The sequence below is a fragment of the Delphinapterus leucas genome, chromosome 1 (assembly GCF_059928025.1).
Source record: "Delphinapterus leucas isolate spDelLeu-1000000601 "Yukka" chromosome 1, BTC_Dleu_Yukka2, whole genome shotgun sequence".
NCBI lineage: Eukaryota > Metazoa > Chordata > Mammalia > Artiodactyla > Monodontidae > Delphinapterus > Delphinapterus leucas.
This window is the reverse complement of record NC_143129.1, coordinates 175,587,870-175,602,151: the sequence shown is the minus strand read 5'-3', so window position 1 is coordinate 175,602,151 and position 14,282 is coordinate 175,587,870. Positions and strand designations below refer to the sequence as shown.

The window sequence follows — 14,282 nt, the reverse complement described above, 5'->3', positions numbered from 1 at the left end:
CTTGAGACTGACCACCTGTGTGATCTTGGGTAGATTACCTAACCTCTCTGGGTCTGCAAGTGAAAATGAAGATAATAATAGAACCTACCTCATAGGGTTGTGGTGAGGGTCAACTGAGACAATCCAGGTAAGCACCCTGTACACAGTAAATACCTAATAAATGGTAGCTGTTACTATTATTTATTATTAGAATCATCACACCTCTGTTTCTGCTATAGGAAATCCCCATCTAATTCATTCTCGTCACAGGCCCAGTCCACACTGCCTGCTGATCCAGCATTTTTTCACCACGTTCTGTAACACTTCTTCACCACGTTCTATAATTGTTCTGTAACAGTTATATCCAGGGCCACTACGTGGCATAACTTTGGGGGGCGCCCTTCACATCACGTCTTTATGATGCTGCCCCTGTAGTTGTGCGGTGCACAGCCTGTACAGTTGCATGTGGCAGATCTCATCGAATCTCCCAAGAGCAGAGAGAATAAGCTGCTTGTCCCACTTGTACCTGCTCTGTAGGTGTGGCAGTGGTGCCTGTGGGCGAATGGGTCGGCAGACACCAGGCTTTTGAGGCTGGGGAGCGTGGCTGGGTGGGAGCCTCAGGCTCCACAGAGCTCCTGAGCCACCTGATGGGCAGCCAGACCCTACAGCTCTGACCCGAAGCACAGGAGGCCCACGGCTGGTCTAGTCCTGGGGCTCTACACTGTGCTTGGTTGACTCTGCAGAGCTCTAGACTTGCTTCCTTGGGGAGGGGACGGTGTCTTCTTACAATCCCCCTCCTTCCAGTACCAATGTCTTCAATTTAGGAAAGACAGTGGTGGAAATTCTGCATCTCCAGAGCTCATGTGAGGGACCCGGTGGAGTGGGGTAAGAGAGCACTGCATATAGAAATCTGGGAGAATGACTCTTCCGGGGTCAGTCCAGCCCTGGGCAGGACCCCTGTGTCTCGCTGGCACAGTCGGGGCAGCCCAGTGGGTTGGGGCCCATGCCATGGCTGCAGACAGGGGGGCTCTCAGCAGGCCTGGCAGCATCAGGAAGAGAGGCCCCTTCAGACTGGTCCAGTCTCACTGGCACTTGGGCTTGGCTGGGGTCAAGAGATGTGGCTGCTTTGGGGGTGTCTCCCAAGGGGGATGTGGGACCTTGGGTTTGCCCATCCTGGTTGGTGGTCTTATCCGATGAGGAGGGCGCTGCTGCCTGGCGAGGCTCCTCTTGAGGCAGGCTGCCAGGGGCCAGCAAGAGCCCCTTCTCGTCCCAGCCTGGCTTGGTGTGGATGCCCACGGCCTTCAGGATGACGTCCATCTGCTTGGCGTAGTCCAAGTGGCCGCTGACCTGTAGGAGGACAGTGAGTGAGGACCACGGGTGGTGGGCAGACCCCAGTCCTCCCCAGGGCTCCTGGGCCTCTCCCTCCGCATCTTCACCAACCAGTCACCAATGCCATGACTCCAACCCTCAATGATTCTCAAGTCCAGAGTGGGTGGGAGGCCTCTGGGTTCAAAGCTGCTCTAAAATTTCTTAAATAAAGACGAAGGAAGCTTCTCTACAGAATCTGGGTCCTCTGGGGGCAGGAAAGATCCTCCTGTTACAGTTGGAGTGGAAGTTCCCGTTCTCTGCCTGCAGCTTTAGGTTACAGTGGAAGGCTCTGTGGATCACCAGCTGTGGGACCTTGGACAAGCCCCTGTATGCCCCTGACCTCCATTTGCCTCAGCTGTAAAATGGGGACAGTAAGAGTAGTTACATCAGAGCGTTGCTGTGAGGGTTCCTCTAGGACAAAGCCCCCAAATCTAAAATAGAACTATGGCTAGAAAGATTGTCAGGTACTTTCTACAATTCACTCTCCCCCTTTCCCTTAGTCATAAGAGCTCCAGTTTATAGCTGGGTACATTCTCCAGCCTCCCTTGTTGCCAAGCATACTACGGTGATGAGTTCTGGCCAATGAGATGAAGCAGCAGTGTTATGCGGCGCTCCCTGGGATTCTCTTTAAAAGGGGGAGTGCTTCGCTTTTACCCCTATTTCCTCTTTCCTGCTGGCTGGAATTCAGACAGGATGGCCAGAGCTGTGGCAGCCACCATGAGCCATGAGTTGGCTCACTAAGGATGGCAGAATAGCAAGACAGGGAATTTTGGCCCCTGAAAGCTATGGAGCCACCAGCCCTGAACTGCCTCTTCTAGCCTTTGCCTATGGGACAGCATCACCTCTTGTGTGTTTAAGCCACTTCATCTGGGCCTTTATTATGGATGGAACCTTCACTAAGACAAGGGTCAAGAACTCAGAAGTGCCCACCCCCTTCTTGAGAGAAGAGAGACTCCCCCATTTTTGTGTTGGCACATATCAGTGACTGAAAAATAGGGGCGTGATTGGAGTGCCCGATGCCTAACTGAAAATGGACAATGGTCGACACACAGTAGGTCCTTAATACATTGTAGGAAATGAGTTTATTGAATATACTCCTTTGACAGGTACTGGCTGCTAATTGGAGGTGAAGAAATTGAGGCAGAGAGGTAAAGTGACCTGCCCAAGGTCACCCAGGTGTCAGAGCTGGGGTCTGAATCCAGCCCTGTTCACTTCATAGAAGATCAGGTGTGTGGTGGGGAAGACTTTAAAAATCATTTTCATTTTACAGATGAGAAAAGAGAAACCCAGAGAGGGGTGGTGGTTTGCTTAACGACACACAGCACGTGAAAAGCACAGCCGTGTGCTGTGCTTGAGACGCTGAGAGCAGAGGCTGCTTCGCTCAAATCTCCTCCCTGAGATGGAGCCTTGCGCTCTCCCCAGCCAGCCTAGGGGGCCTGCTTTAGTGCCAAAGGCAAGCACAAGACAGAACAGTCCTTCAAGGCTGAAGAGGAAGGTTTTTGTCTAAAAAGGAGACAGGAAAGCACTGGGGAGGCTTGTGCTGGGGAGCTTAGGAAGCAACACAAAGGCTCGGCTGCTAACACCTGCATTTCCATTCGAATCACAAATCACACCGGGTTATTCCAATGACTTTGCAGGAACACAAAAGACAATTCCCTGTACAGTTTTGTTATTTTCTCATTACCTGCTTACTTCTTGTTCTTTTCTTTACAACCACTTTTAAAGAGTGTTCAGTGAAAACACACACATGTATACACACAGAAGAGGCTTTTCAGATCCCTGGGTTCAGGGTGGAGGTCAAGGTAGGGCAGCATCTTTCCATAGCGGGTGGACATTAGTGGCTGCACGGCACTAGAAAGAACCTAAGTTTGGAATCAGAGACACGGGGGTTCCAGACTTGGCTCTGTCTCTTTCTAGTAACTGGGTGAGTCTGTACAACGTCCTGAGACCCAGCTTCCCTGTCTGTAAAATGAGGATCATGACACCTCATACCTTGAATGTCTGCTATGAGAGCCCCAAGGGCCTGGGACTTTGTGGGAACTGTTCTGTTCCATATATGACCCCAAACACTTTTATAGGGACGTTACACAATTAGGGTTAGTGATACCCATCGCATGGGGTTGGTGGGAAGAAATAATACAAACCACAAGGCACAGCACCTGGTACACAGTAGGTGTTCCACAAATATGAGTTCCTTTTAATTTAATTTTCTTGGAAGGAGGGATAGAAGGTAGGGAGTGAGCTAGGCAGATCCATTCAGGAACCCAAAACGGCTGCTGAAGCTCTAGCCATCACATCTGAATTCGGGCCAGCAGTAACCTAGACCCACAGGGACAAACAAGGATGACCTCCCTATACCTTTTTAATGTTGGTGAAGGGCTGGTACTCGGGCTGGGTGGAGGCAGGCAGGACAGGAAGGGAGGGAGGTGTTTACGGCTACTGGCTACAGCTGATTCCAGATGGAAATTCCACTGTGCAGCTGCCCTAGAATGCAGAGCTCTGGACCTTCTTGGCTACAAGTTGGTCCAGGTCTCAGCCAAGCCTAGTCCCTGATCTGCCATTCTGCAAAGACCCAGAGGCAGAACTGGCTGGCAGAGTTCCAATTGTACAGGGAGCCAGAGGGATGGGAGAGCAGGAGTGAGGTGGATGGGAAAAGGATCCCTTCTGAGCGGTGGAACATTCTGGTGTGGCTGATGTTGGATAAAGATTTCAGCCCAAGACCATCTCCCTGGCTGTCTAGATGGAAATCTGCCACCTGTCCAGATATGCTGGATGTCCCTGGTGCTGAGAAGCCTCCCTGACCTTCCCACGCTGGTTACGGACCCTTCCTGGGGCTCCCCTGCAACAGCACTCACTACACACCATCGTCTTCATCTGCTTGCATCTGTCTGTGTTCTGATAGACCGTGTGAGCTGAGGAAGTGCACGCCTCTAACTCACCTCTACTCCCCACATACAGCCCTGTACGCTGTGGGTGCTCAGGGTAACCAGATCCACACAGGATGAATGGGCCTCAGCGCTTCTGGTTTCCTGCTTTGCAAGACACCTTGACTTACCCAAACCAAAGCTGCTGCCACCTGTCTCTGCCTGGTCAACAATTCCCAAGCCTATCAGGCCCCCTGGGGCTCCTTTACCTCTTGGGCCTCAGTTTCCTCCTCTGTAAGATGGGGCTAATAAAGATACGTACACCATACACCGTGTGGGCTGGTTGTGAGGATTCAACGAGATAATACACGTCACAGGCTTATTGGCCTAGAGTTGGAGGTCACTGACTGGAAGCCACAGAGGTGCGTGAATGCAGACGGTGTGAACGCGCTGGTTAAGAGCCCAGGCTCTGAGGTAGGTTCCCTAGTTCATCTGGCTCTGCCACTCACATGCAGTGTCCCTTCCTGCGGCCTCAGTTTCTATACCTGTACAATGGGGTTATTATCCCTACTTCATGGCACAGCTATGGGGATCAAGTGACATAAGGTCTGTAAACCATGCAGAGCAGTGTCTGGCACACTGGCTATTGTTGTTATTATTCCTGAATGTCTATTGTGTGCCAAGCCCTGTGCTAAATAAGCTCTAGAAGCCAGCTGGCGTTCTTTTGGGACATCAAGACTCCAGAGACTCTGGGCTGGGTCTCTGCCCCCAGAAGAAACCTCGTGACGTGGCCCCCGGGGTGGCAGAAACCCCCACCCGCTGCAACCCAGTCCTCACACAGGAGAGCCTGAAAGGTGGGCAGGCAGCCTGGCCTTTGTCTGCTCCGTTCACCAGAGATGCCCTCTGCCTGCGACAGGGCCTGCCCCTGGCTCACTCCTGTTCAGGCTTGTCCTGAGATCAGGAGCCACCGCAGACCACGTTTGTGTCCCGTGGCTGACGCTGGGATGACGCTCAGAGGGCTCTGCCCACGTCAGCCCGGCAGGGAGAAGGAAATTCTCCTGTAGAAGGTCCTGTAGGTTTCTGCTCCGAGCACAGGGCAGCCAGTGCTTCGCAACAGCAGTCACGAGGACTCTTTTGCCAGCAACCTCTCTTCCAGCAAGAATTTTCAAGGAAAAGAGGAGGGCAGCACAAAGGCAATGCTAATTACCTCTAATTACCCAGAAGAGGAAAGCACTGCTTTTTGTGATGTGCTCCTAATGCGATAAAGAGCTATTGTTAGGCAGGAGCTGGGAAGCTGCCGTGAAGGCAGTCTGAGTGGGGAGAGGAGTCTCTGAAGCTGTGGTCCCAGAGGCAGAACTGAAGGTGGACACAGGGGCAGGAGACGTGGGAACCAGCATTAAACGAGGGCCTACTGTGCACCAACCATCTCGCATGTGCCCTGGAAGACAGGTGATATCTCTTGTTTCTAGGATGAGGAAACCGAGGCACAGAGAGGTTCAGTCACTGGCCTAAGGTCACACAGCCAGTATACCAGTGGCAGAGCCCGGATTCTAAGCCAGGCCTCTCCGGCACCAAAGGCTGTGCTCTTCCCACTGTATCCCATTCAGGGGCTTCCCAGGGCAGAAACTATCTTTCAAGGGCTTTGTAGCATTTAAAGGAAATTTTCATTTGAAAGGAACGTTCAGCCATTCCTTTTCACATTTGATTCTTGTGGCACAGAAAGACCCCTGGAGTGGTGAGGCATCAAGTCACTTCTCCCCTTCACCCCATCAGGGTATAGGGACCCTCAAACAGGACAGAGACCCCTGGACATGGGCCAGGAGGCATCACTGAGTCCTGCTGTTTCCTGGTCTTGTTACCCAGCTTTCCTCACTCCCACAGGGAGGTGTACAGCACAGGCTCTGGACCTGGTTTCAGAGACCAGATCTATGACTCTCTGGCTACACTGAATCTATTCTCTCAAGCCTTAGTTTTCCAGTCTGTGACTTGCGGATGCCCAATACCCACTATACGGGATTGCTGTGAGATTGACATCACGTGAAGCAAGTCTATCAGGGATAAAGATGATCTAAGGAGATGGCTCTAGGGCTTGAAGTTCATGTCTGTCCTGGGAAGACTGCCTCTTGAATTAGGAGTGATAAGTTTCATGGGTGGATGAGTCTAGAAACTCTTCTTATTCTTGGACCAATACCAGCCCCCAAAGCTGCCGGTCAGGAAGGCCGGGACTGCTTCACTCGTGTTGTCTGGTGGGTCAGGACCTGTGAGCTAGGGCCCTGGGAGTCTGGGGGAGTGAAGATATAAGCCAGGACAAATTGGCCACAGTGACATGGTGGCAGGCTGGGTGGGAGGCCCAGGAGACCTCGGGGCAAGGTCACGGCCCACGAGCTTCAGTGGCAGCAGTGCCTGATAATGTTCTGGTTTTAAGTTTTTGCGCTAGAATCCCCCTGTGCTCTCTTCAACCCTCAGTCAAGTTTCAATATGCATGCAACCCAGCATTAGCTGTGCTGGTGGGGGTGGGTCAGGGTGCCCGGCTTCCCCTACCACGAGGTGCAGTGTGTGTGCGTGCGTGTGTGCGTGCGCATGCGTGCATGCGTGCGTGCGTGCATGTGTGTGTGTGTGCGTGTGTGTGTGTCGTTGGGCCAGGCTGCTGTTGAAGCTGAAGGGAGAAGCCAGGGTCCTCCGGGGTGCCCCTCCCCAGGGGAGTTTTCAGGTGCCCAGGGAGGGGCCTGGACTGTCTGCTCTCAGGTAGGATGGTGCGGCTGGCTCAAATTACTTATGTGGTACCTGGGGAAATTGGGTTACGCTCAGGAAATGCTTGGTACTTGATAAATGGCAGCCGGCAATGTAATAATTGGAAAACAAAGTTCCTGTTCCCGTGAACCTTGCAACCCGGGAATTTTCACTGGCTGAGTTTGCTTGGGGACATAACTTCAGCTCCGTATATCCTCATCCTCCTGGCAGCTGGCACCTCTCCCACTGGTTCTCACATCTACCCAACCTGGGGCGATGCCCACTGGCTTCAGTCCTGCTCAGCCCTGTCCCTGCTCTGTGACCCTGGGCAAGTCCCTCAGCCTCTCAAAGCCTCAGGGTCCTCATCTGTACAGTGGGGATACGGATACTGCAAAAGGTTTAGGGCAGAGCTGGGCATCGAGTGTCCACACATGAAGCTATTATTAACTCCCTATGACAGACATGTGGTGGGTGGACGAGGTTCCTTCAAGCCCAGAAGATGGCTCTAGAAACTCAAATTAGGTTTGTGTAGCTGCTGGGGTGGGCTCCCTCGCATTGCATTCCATTCCCAGCAAGAATTCTTTTCATTGTCTGCCCTGCCTAGTCTGAGATGTGTAAGAATCCTTGGGGAGTATGTTTAAAATGCAGACTTTCAGGCTCCAACTCCTAGAGACTGATTTAGGAGGTCTGGGCAGTGGGGCTCTGGGATCTGCATTTTAAATAAACTCTCCAGATGATTCCAAGGTGGGGGATCTGGGAACACAATTTCCCTGCTCTGTATTCCACGGTTTCACAGCCTGGAAATTGGGTGCTTCTGCTCTGGTCCAGCCTGAAGGCCTCCACTTGTGTCCTCTGGTTGTTTTCGTTCCTCCAGGAGAAATAGACTGTCCTGACTAGTAATGTCGGCTGGGGGAGTGAGTGGGGGCAGTGGGAGGAGGAGTGGGGAGGCGTAGTGGGAGGGCAGTAATATAGGGGCAAGAGCATGGGCTCTGGAGGTTCAAATCCAGGCTATTAGTTGCTAGTTGTGTGATGGGAACTTTTCTAAGTCTCAGTTTCCTAATCTGTGACATGGGGATAATAGTGCCCGCCCCAGAGGCCTGGGGACAATGCCCCAGCACAAGGATGGTGCCCGTGAACAGGAGTTACCTCTTCCCAAGTGAATTCTCATGACCTCCCTCCTCTGGGGTGGACTGAGCCCGGGCCAGTGTCCCTGGGACCTGGGTTGCTGGGCTGGAGTAACGAAGTGCCCACCCCTCCAGCCCCAGGAGAGACAGGTGATACTCACCATGGAGGACAGGTCCACGTTCTCAACCCTCTTGTCCTGCAGCAGCACGGGCTGTAGGCCGGCCACTCGGAGCTTCACGGAGGACGTGCGGTAGACAAAGCTCAAAAGCCAGTCCCCACTGTGGGCAGAGAGGACGGAGTGAGAAGGGGTGGACGTCAGCCTCAGGAGGGCCCTGCCTCGCCCCGGGGGAGCCTGGTGGGGCGGGAGCTTCTGTGGGAAACCAGGGCCCCACTGCACCCGTGTATGATGGTGGGAGCTGCAGCCACTAGCATTTCGGGAGCATTGCCCAGGGCGTGGCGGCTCCAGGGAGGCTGCTTTGTTTCCTGCTGGGCCCCCAGAGTAGAGAACAGCGCTGGCCTGGTGGGCAATAGATGAATATCTGTTGAGTGAGTGAATGAGGAAGCTGGATGAAGTTCTCCACAGTCTGCATGTGGCTGGGTGAGCTGCTCTCAGCTGGGGAGGGTTTCCAGTTCCCAGGGTGGGGGGTGGAGGCTGGTCCAGGGCTCCCTGGGAGACGAAAGAAAGGCAGCAGGGCGTCTGCCTGGGGGGAGAGGATCACGGGGAGCTGGGGCCACCATGCTCTGTGGCTTGGAACTCTGGGTCTGGGCCCCCATCTGTCTTTGAGCCGGAGGGACCAGCTGTGCTTTCTGAGACAGGCCTGGCCCAGCCTGCAGCTCTCCCTGCCCTCAGCCACCTAAGAGGTGAGCGCGGCCCCTCGAGGCAGGTCACACCCCTGGAACACTCCTCCACTCTCATGGCTGCTCTGAACACCACGCCCTGCCCCCTGCCCCCCATCCAGACATAAACCCTGCACTCTGGCAAGGAGATAACCCCGGACACTCTGTGGCCCGATTCTTCAGGTACACCGAGCACTGTCCACGGGAGACGTGGTGTGTGGGGTCCACGGGACAGCCTTGCCCCTCGAACCCCTGTGCCCTGTCCGGGGTGAAGCTGGGCCCCTCCCTCGGCAAGTCCATGCACATGGACCCCTTTGTTCCCCCTCTGCCTCCAGGGCTGAGACCCCACTTAGCACACTGGGCGTCTTTTGTTTAGACCGAGTCCAACTCCGGTTGCAGGGCCATTTGAGCCCATCGTTTTTGTGCGCTTGTGTGAAAGAAGGGCCCTCCCTCCCCGTGTGTGCAGGGGAATGTGCTGAGGGTCAGGAGCCCCCAGCCTGCCCGTGTGACCCTCTGTGCCCACAGGCGAGGCCCCAAAGCTGTCTGGGACCCAGGGTGTTGTGGGCTCTCCAGGCCTGACCCTCTGGGATCTCTGGCCACATGGGTGCCTGTGTGGTTACCACCCTGGAAGCCTCTAGAAGGCTGGGGTCCAGAATTGAGGGGCTCTCAACAGACCTTCCTGCTGTGCCCCACCCTGAGCTCATCAGCCTGTGACTCCTTCTCTGAATCGTCCACCAGGTCCCTCGAGCAGAAGCCAGCAAAGCCACGTCCTAGGCCTCCCTTCCCGCCATGGCCAACTTATCACGGAATCCTGCAGATTTGTACTACCTGCCCCTACTCCCCACTCCCCCAAAACCCATCCCTTCTGTTCCAGCCCTGAGATCAGGCAACTCCCCGCCCAGCCCCCCACGGACAAAAGGAACGGCCTCCTCCTCGCTCCTGGCCTCACCTCTCTCCAGCCACTGGGGTCTTCAACTCTCATCCGACCATGGCCCTCTCCTCTCAGAAGCCAACCTTGACTCTCCACTACCCACAGGCCTTCTCTTCTAGAAAATTCCCTAACTGCCAGAGAGCAATGTTTGCATGTCGCAAGGGTTATCCTAATACTGAAGGCCCAAGAAACACTGTCCCTCAGAATGATGGCTAGGGGAGAAGAAAGGAGACTGACTCAAGTTGTTTTATTAACTAATCGTGAGGCTTACATGCATCCAATATGGGGTGTGAGGGAGGCCCCTATACGGTTCTGACATAGAAAGCAAAGGAGCAAAGTCAGGATTGTTCCTTCCCAATGATCCGTCTTAAACATGACAACACTCTACTTACAATGCTAAATGTACTTATTCATACACATGTAGGGGCAGGACAGGAACATGTGTTAGAAGGTTCCACATCCTCAAAACTGTGCTAAGCAAACCACAGGGCCTTTGCTGGCATTCCAGACCCTCTGCGCCCAGCATCTGTCTCTTTTGCCTGGGGTGGGCCACGAGCCCAACCTCTGGACCACACAGAGCCAGTCCCACCCTGTCAGTTACCAGCTGTGTGACCTTGGGCAAGTTGCTTGACCCCTCTGAGCCTCAGTCTCCTCGCTGTAACCTACCTTCCGGGGCGGGCAGGAGCGTGCACAGAGATGGCACATCGTGTACCCAGTGCTCACACACGTGAGCGCTCAGGAGGTACCGGGTACGATGATACCTGCCGCTCTGGGCCTTCGTGGGCAGTGTGGCCTCTCTCCTGCTCCGCCTACTCTTCCAGGGTCTGATGGGCTCCTATCCATCTTTTCAAAATTCAGCTTGCATGTCACCTCTCCAGGGAGTGCCCCTGAGCCCTTCCACTTGATAGTATTAATCCTCTGTCCCTCATGTGACTGGTGTGTGCTCCTCTTGTGACCTTTGTTACACGTCCTCCGTGTGTCCGTTCCTGGGTCTTTTCTTTTTCCGGGCAGAGAGCTTGTTGAGGGCAGGACTGTGCCTTAGTGCTGCATCCTGTATCCTGAGCAGAATCGGGAACTCCCTCGGGGGTGGGAGGTGGGTGCAGTGCCCAGCTAGCCAGGCGTCGATGGCCCTCCAGGCCAGGCGGATGCATACAACTGAACCTTGATTCACACCGCATGACCTGTTGAAGGGTGTGCCGTGGCTGCTCACAGGCCTGGAACCACTTGTGGGCAGGGGGTCCTCCCCGTCCCTTCTGCCATTATCCCCACACAGTACTGGAGCAGAGATCACACAGGGAGTCCCCCGGGGGCTCAGAACAAAACCCTCTCATTGCAGATATCCCAACTATCAGGGAGACAGTCTCACCTGAGTTCACATCCTGGCTCTGCTGTGTGGCCTTGGTGAGGCACTTGACCCTCTCTGAGCTTCAGTTTCCTCACAGTATAATAGGGGACAGAACACTCGCCCGGTTGGCTTCCAGGGGGTTCGTGAAAGCCCAAGCAAGTTAACAAACTTGCAAAGAGCTTTATTAATGTACATGATAAATTTATAAACGTATATAGTTTGGGAGTGTTGGCCTGAAGCTCCCCCCAGCCCCTCATTCCACTCCCAGTCTTTAAGTAGGTTTACGGCAACTAAAACACTTCTGGGGGCCAAGAATATGAATTCCTGGTCAGTGCTTAATTTAATCAAAAAATTACAGTTATTGTTTTGGTCTGTGCATTCCTTCCCTCTTCTCTCCTTCTTCCTCCTCTCCCCCTCCTCCTTTTTCTCTCCAGAGAGATGGCTCAGGATCTCACAAAATAATGGAAAACCAAACTTACTAGCCTCAGGTTCTCAACGGAACAGATGGGTTTAATAAGATTTTGCTGCTTTCATATTGCACACATGCAATTTTAATTCTTTCCCTTTGCTGTTTATGAAAGGATCAAAAAAATCGTGTGCTGCGAATATGCCCAGTAATAATAATTATAACCGCTATCGCTTATTGGGCACGTATAAAGCCCCAGCCTTTATCTTACATAATCTCATTTAATCTCCCCAGAACCCCTGTGCAGGAGGGACTGTTATTCCCATCTTATAGGCAGGAATACTGAGCTTCAGATTTGTTTGCCCAAAGCCACCTGAGTGGTAAATGGTGGTGCCAGGATTTTAACTGAGGGCTGTCTGCCATCAATGTGGTGGCCATTCCTTCTCTTTGCTTGTTTTTAATTAATTAATTAATTAATTTTTAAAGATTTTTATTGGAGCAGAGTTGATTTACAATTTGTGTCAGTTTCTGCTGTACGGCAAAGTGAATCAGTTACACATACACGTGTATCCACTCTTTTTTAGATTCTTCTCCCATACAGGCCATTACAGAGTATTGAGTAGAGTTCCCTGTGCTCTACAGCAGGTCCTTATTAGTTACCTATTTTATCTAGGGTAGTGTGTATATGTCAATCCTAATCTCCCAATTTATCCCTCCCCCCACCCCTTACCCGCTGGTAACCGTAAGTTTATTTTCTACATCTGTAACTCTATTTCTGTGTTGTAGATAAATTCATTTGTACCCCTTTTTTAGATTCCACATATAAGCAATATCTTCATTCAGTATGACAATCTCTAGGTCCATCTATGTTGCTGCAAATGGCTTTACTTCATTCTTTTTTATGGCTGAGTAATACTCCATTGTATATATGTGCCACATCTTCTTTATCCATTCTTCTGTTGATGAACATTTAGGTTGCTTCCATGTCCTGGCTATTGTAAATAGTGCTGCTATGGACATTAGGATGCTCTTTTCTTATTTTTTAAACTGTCCTTACTTAAAAAATTAAAGTCTCTTTTATTAATAAATATATATGTATATACACACACACACACACATATATAACTGAATCACTTTGCTGTATACCTGAAACTAACGCAATGTTGTAAATCAACTACATATCAATTAAAAAAAAGTCTCTTTTAAGCCCTACCTCCAATCCCTGTCCACTCTTTAGGAGTGACCACTGTTAGTAGTTTCTCATGGTCCCTCTGGACCTGCCTGTCCATTTTCAGACATACAGATACACATATGCACACGCAGAAACGTTTTCCTTCGTAAATGGGATCATAGTACGTATTGTCGCACTTGCTTTTTTCCCCCTTAACTGTTCCCCTCTTTGCGGTCATTCAGGTTGTTTTAAATTTTTAATTATAAATGAAGCTGCAAGGATCCCCTTTGTGCATCCATCTCTGTGCATGTATCTAGTACAGCAGGATCCCAGAAGTCAGAATCTGTGGGATCAGAAGATTGGCACATTAAAAATTTGGATAGATATTGCCAATTATCCTCCACTGAATTCAGCTGCCACCAACAGTGTATGACAGCGCCCATTTCTCCACATCTTCACCAACACTGAATGTTATTCATGTTTCAGATGTTTGATAATCTGATGGATGATAAATAGTATTTTACTGATTTTAGTTTGCATTTATTTCACTAATAATGAGGTTGGGTACATTTCCAAAAGTTTATTGACTGTATTTATTCCATGTTTATATATCCTTTGGCCATTTTCTTTCTTTTTATTTTTTTTATTTTTTAGGCTGCACCATGAGGCACGTGGGATCTTAGTTCCCTGACCAGGGTTCGAACCGGTGCCCCCTGCATTGGGAACATGGAATCTTAACCACTGGACTGCCAGGGAAGTCCCTGGCCATTTTCTAATTTTTGTTTATTTATTTATTTTTGGCTGTGCCAGGTCTTCGTTGCAGCATGTGGAATCTTGAGTTGTGGCATGCAGACTTCTTAGTTGCAGCATGCATGTGGGATCTAGCTCCCCGACCAGGGATTGAACCCGGGCCCCCTGCATTGGGAGGTCGCGAGTCCTAACCGCTTGACCCCCAGGGAAGTCCCTCTGGCCATTTTTCTTATTAGATTTTTTTTTCTTATTGATTTGCATGAGCTCTTTGTCTTTGTTTCTTTGTTCTTTCTACCCTATCCTGATTCTAAGAACTCAGCTTAGAATATGAGTGATAAAGCCATACTGATTGGCTGAACTCCCGTGTCCCGGTTAATGCCCTCTATCCAAGGCTAAAGACGATCTTTATCTTCAGCTCTGAACTAGACATGGGCTAAATTATCAAAATGATAAAGACTTTCCAAATCTCTTCTATTCAGTTGCAGGTTCTACTTGGGATGGTTGGGCTTAGATCAAAATTAAAGTTAACTGGCCTTGTGACTTAACTTCTCTGGGCCTCAGTTTCCTCACTTGTAAGATGGGATTAATAATACAAACCCCTTAGGGTTTGGGGCACGATTAACGGAGAAAATGACAACAGAGACAGGATCTGGCAGGTGGTAAGAGTCTAATACTTGTCATACCCACTCCCCCATCACTGCATTATTGCATTTTCATGGGTTTTTTTTGAATAACTGTCTGTTTCCATATGTGTCTTTTCTGCTAGACATGAACTC

At 51.2% G+C, this 14,282-nt stretch overlaps 1 protein-coding gene across 4 annotated transcripts in view; it reads right to left on the bottom strand.

The window, feature by feature from the left end:
• Positions 1-161: 161 nt before the first annotated feature.
• The window catches only part of TMCO4 (transmembrane and coiled-coil domains 4), a 95,572-nt gene continuing 81,451 nt past the window's right edge, over positions 162-14,282 (bottom strand). For all 4 annotated transcript variants that reach the window (XM_022552117.2, XM_022552115.2, XM_022552116.2 and 1 more), the window contains 2 exons: positions 8,227-8,344; positions 162-1,326 (listed from right to left, as the gene is read on the bottom strand). In XM_022552117.2, the coding sequence (XP_022407825.2) occupies positions 913-1,326; positions 8,227-8,344 (532 nt within the window). In that variant the 3' untranslated portion in view covers positions 162-912. The remainder of the gene's footprint in view (positions 1,327-8,226; positions 8,345-14,282) is intronic.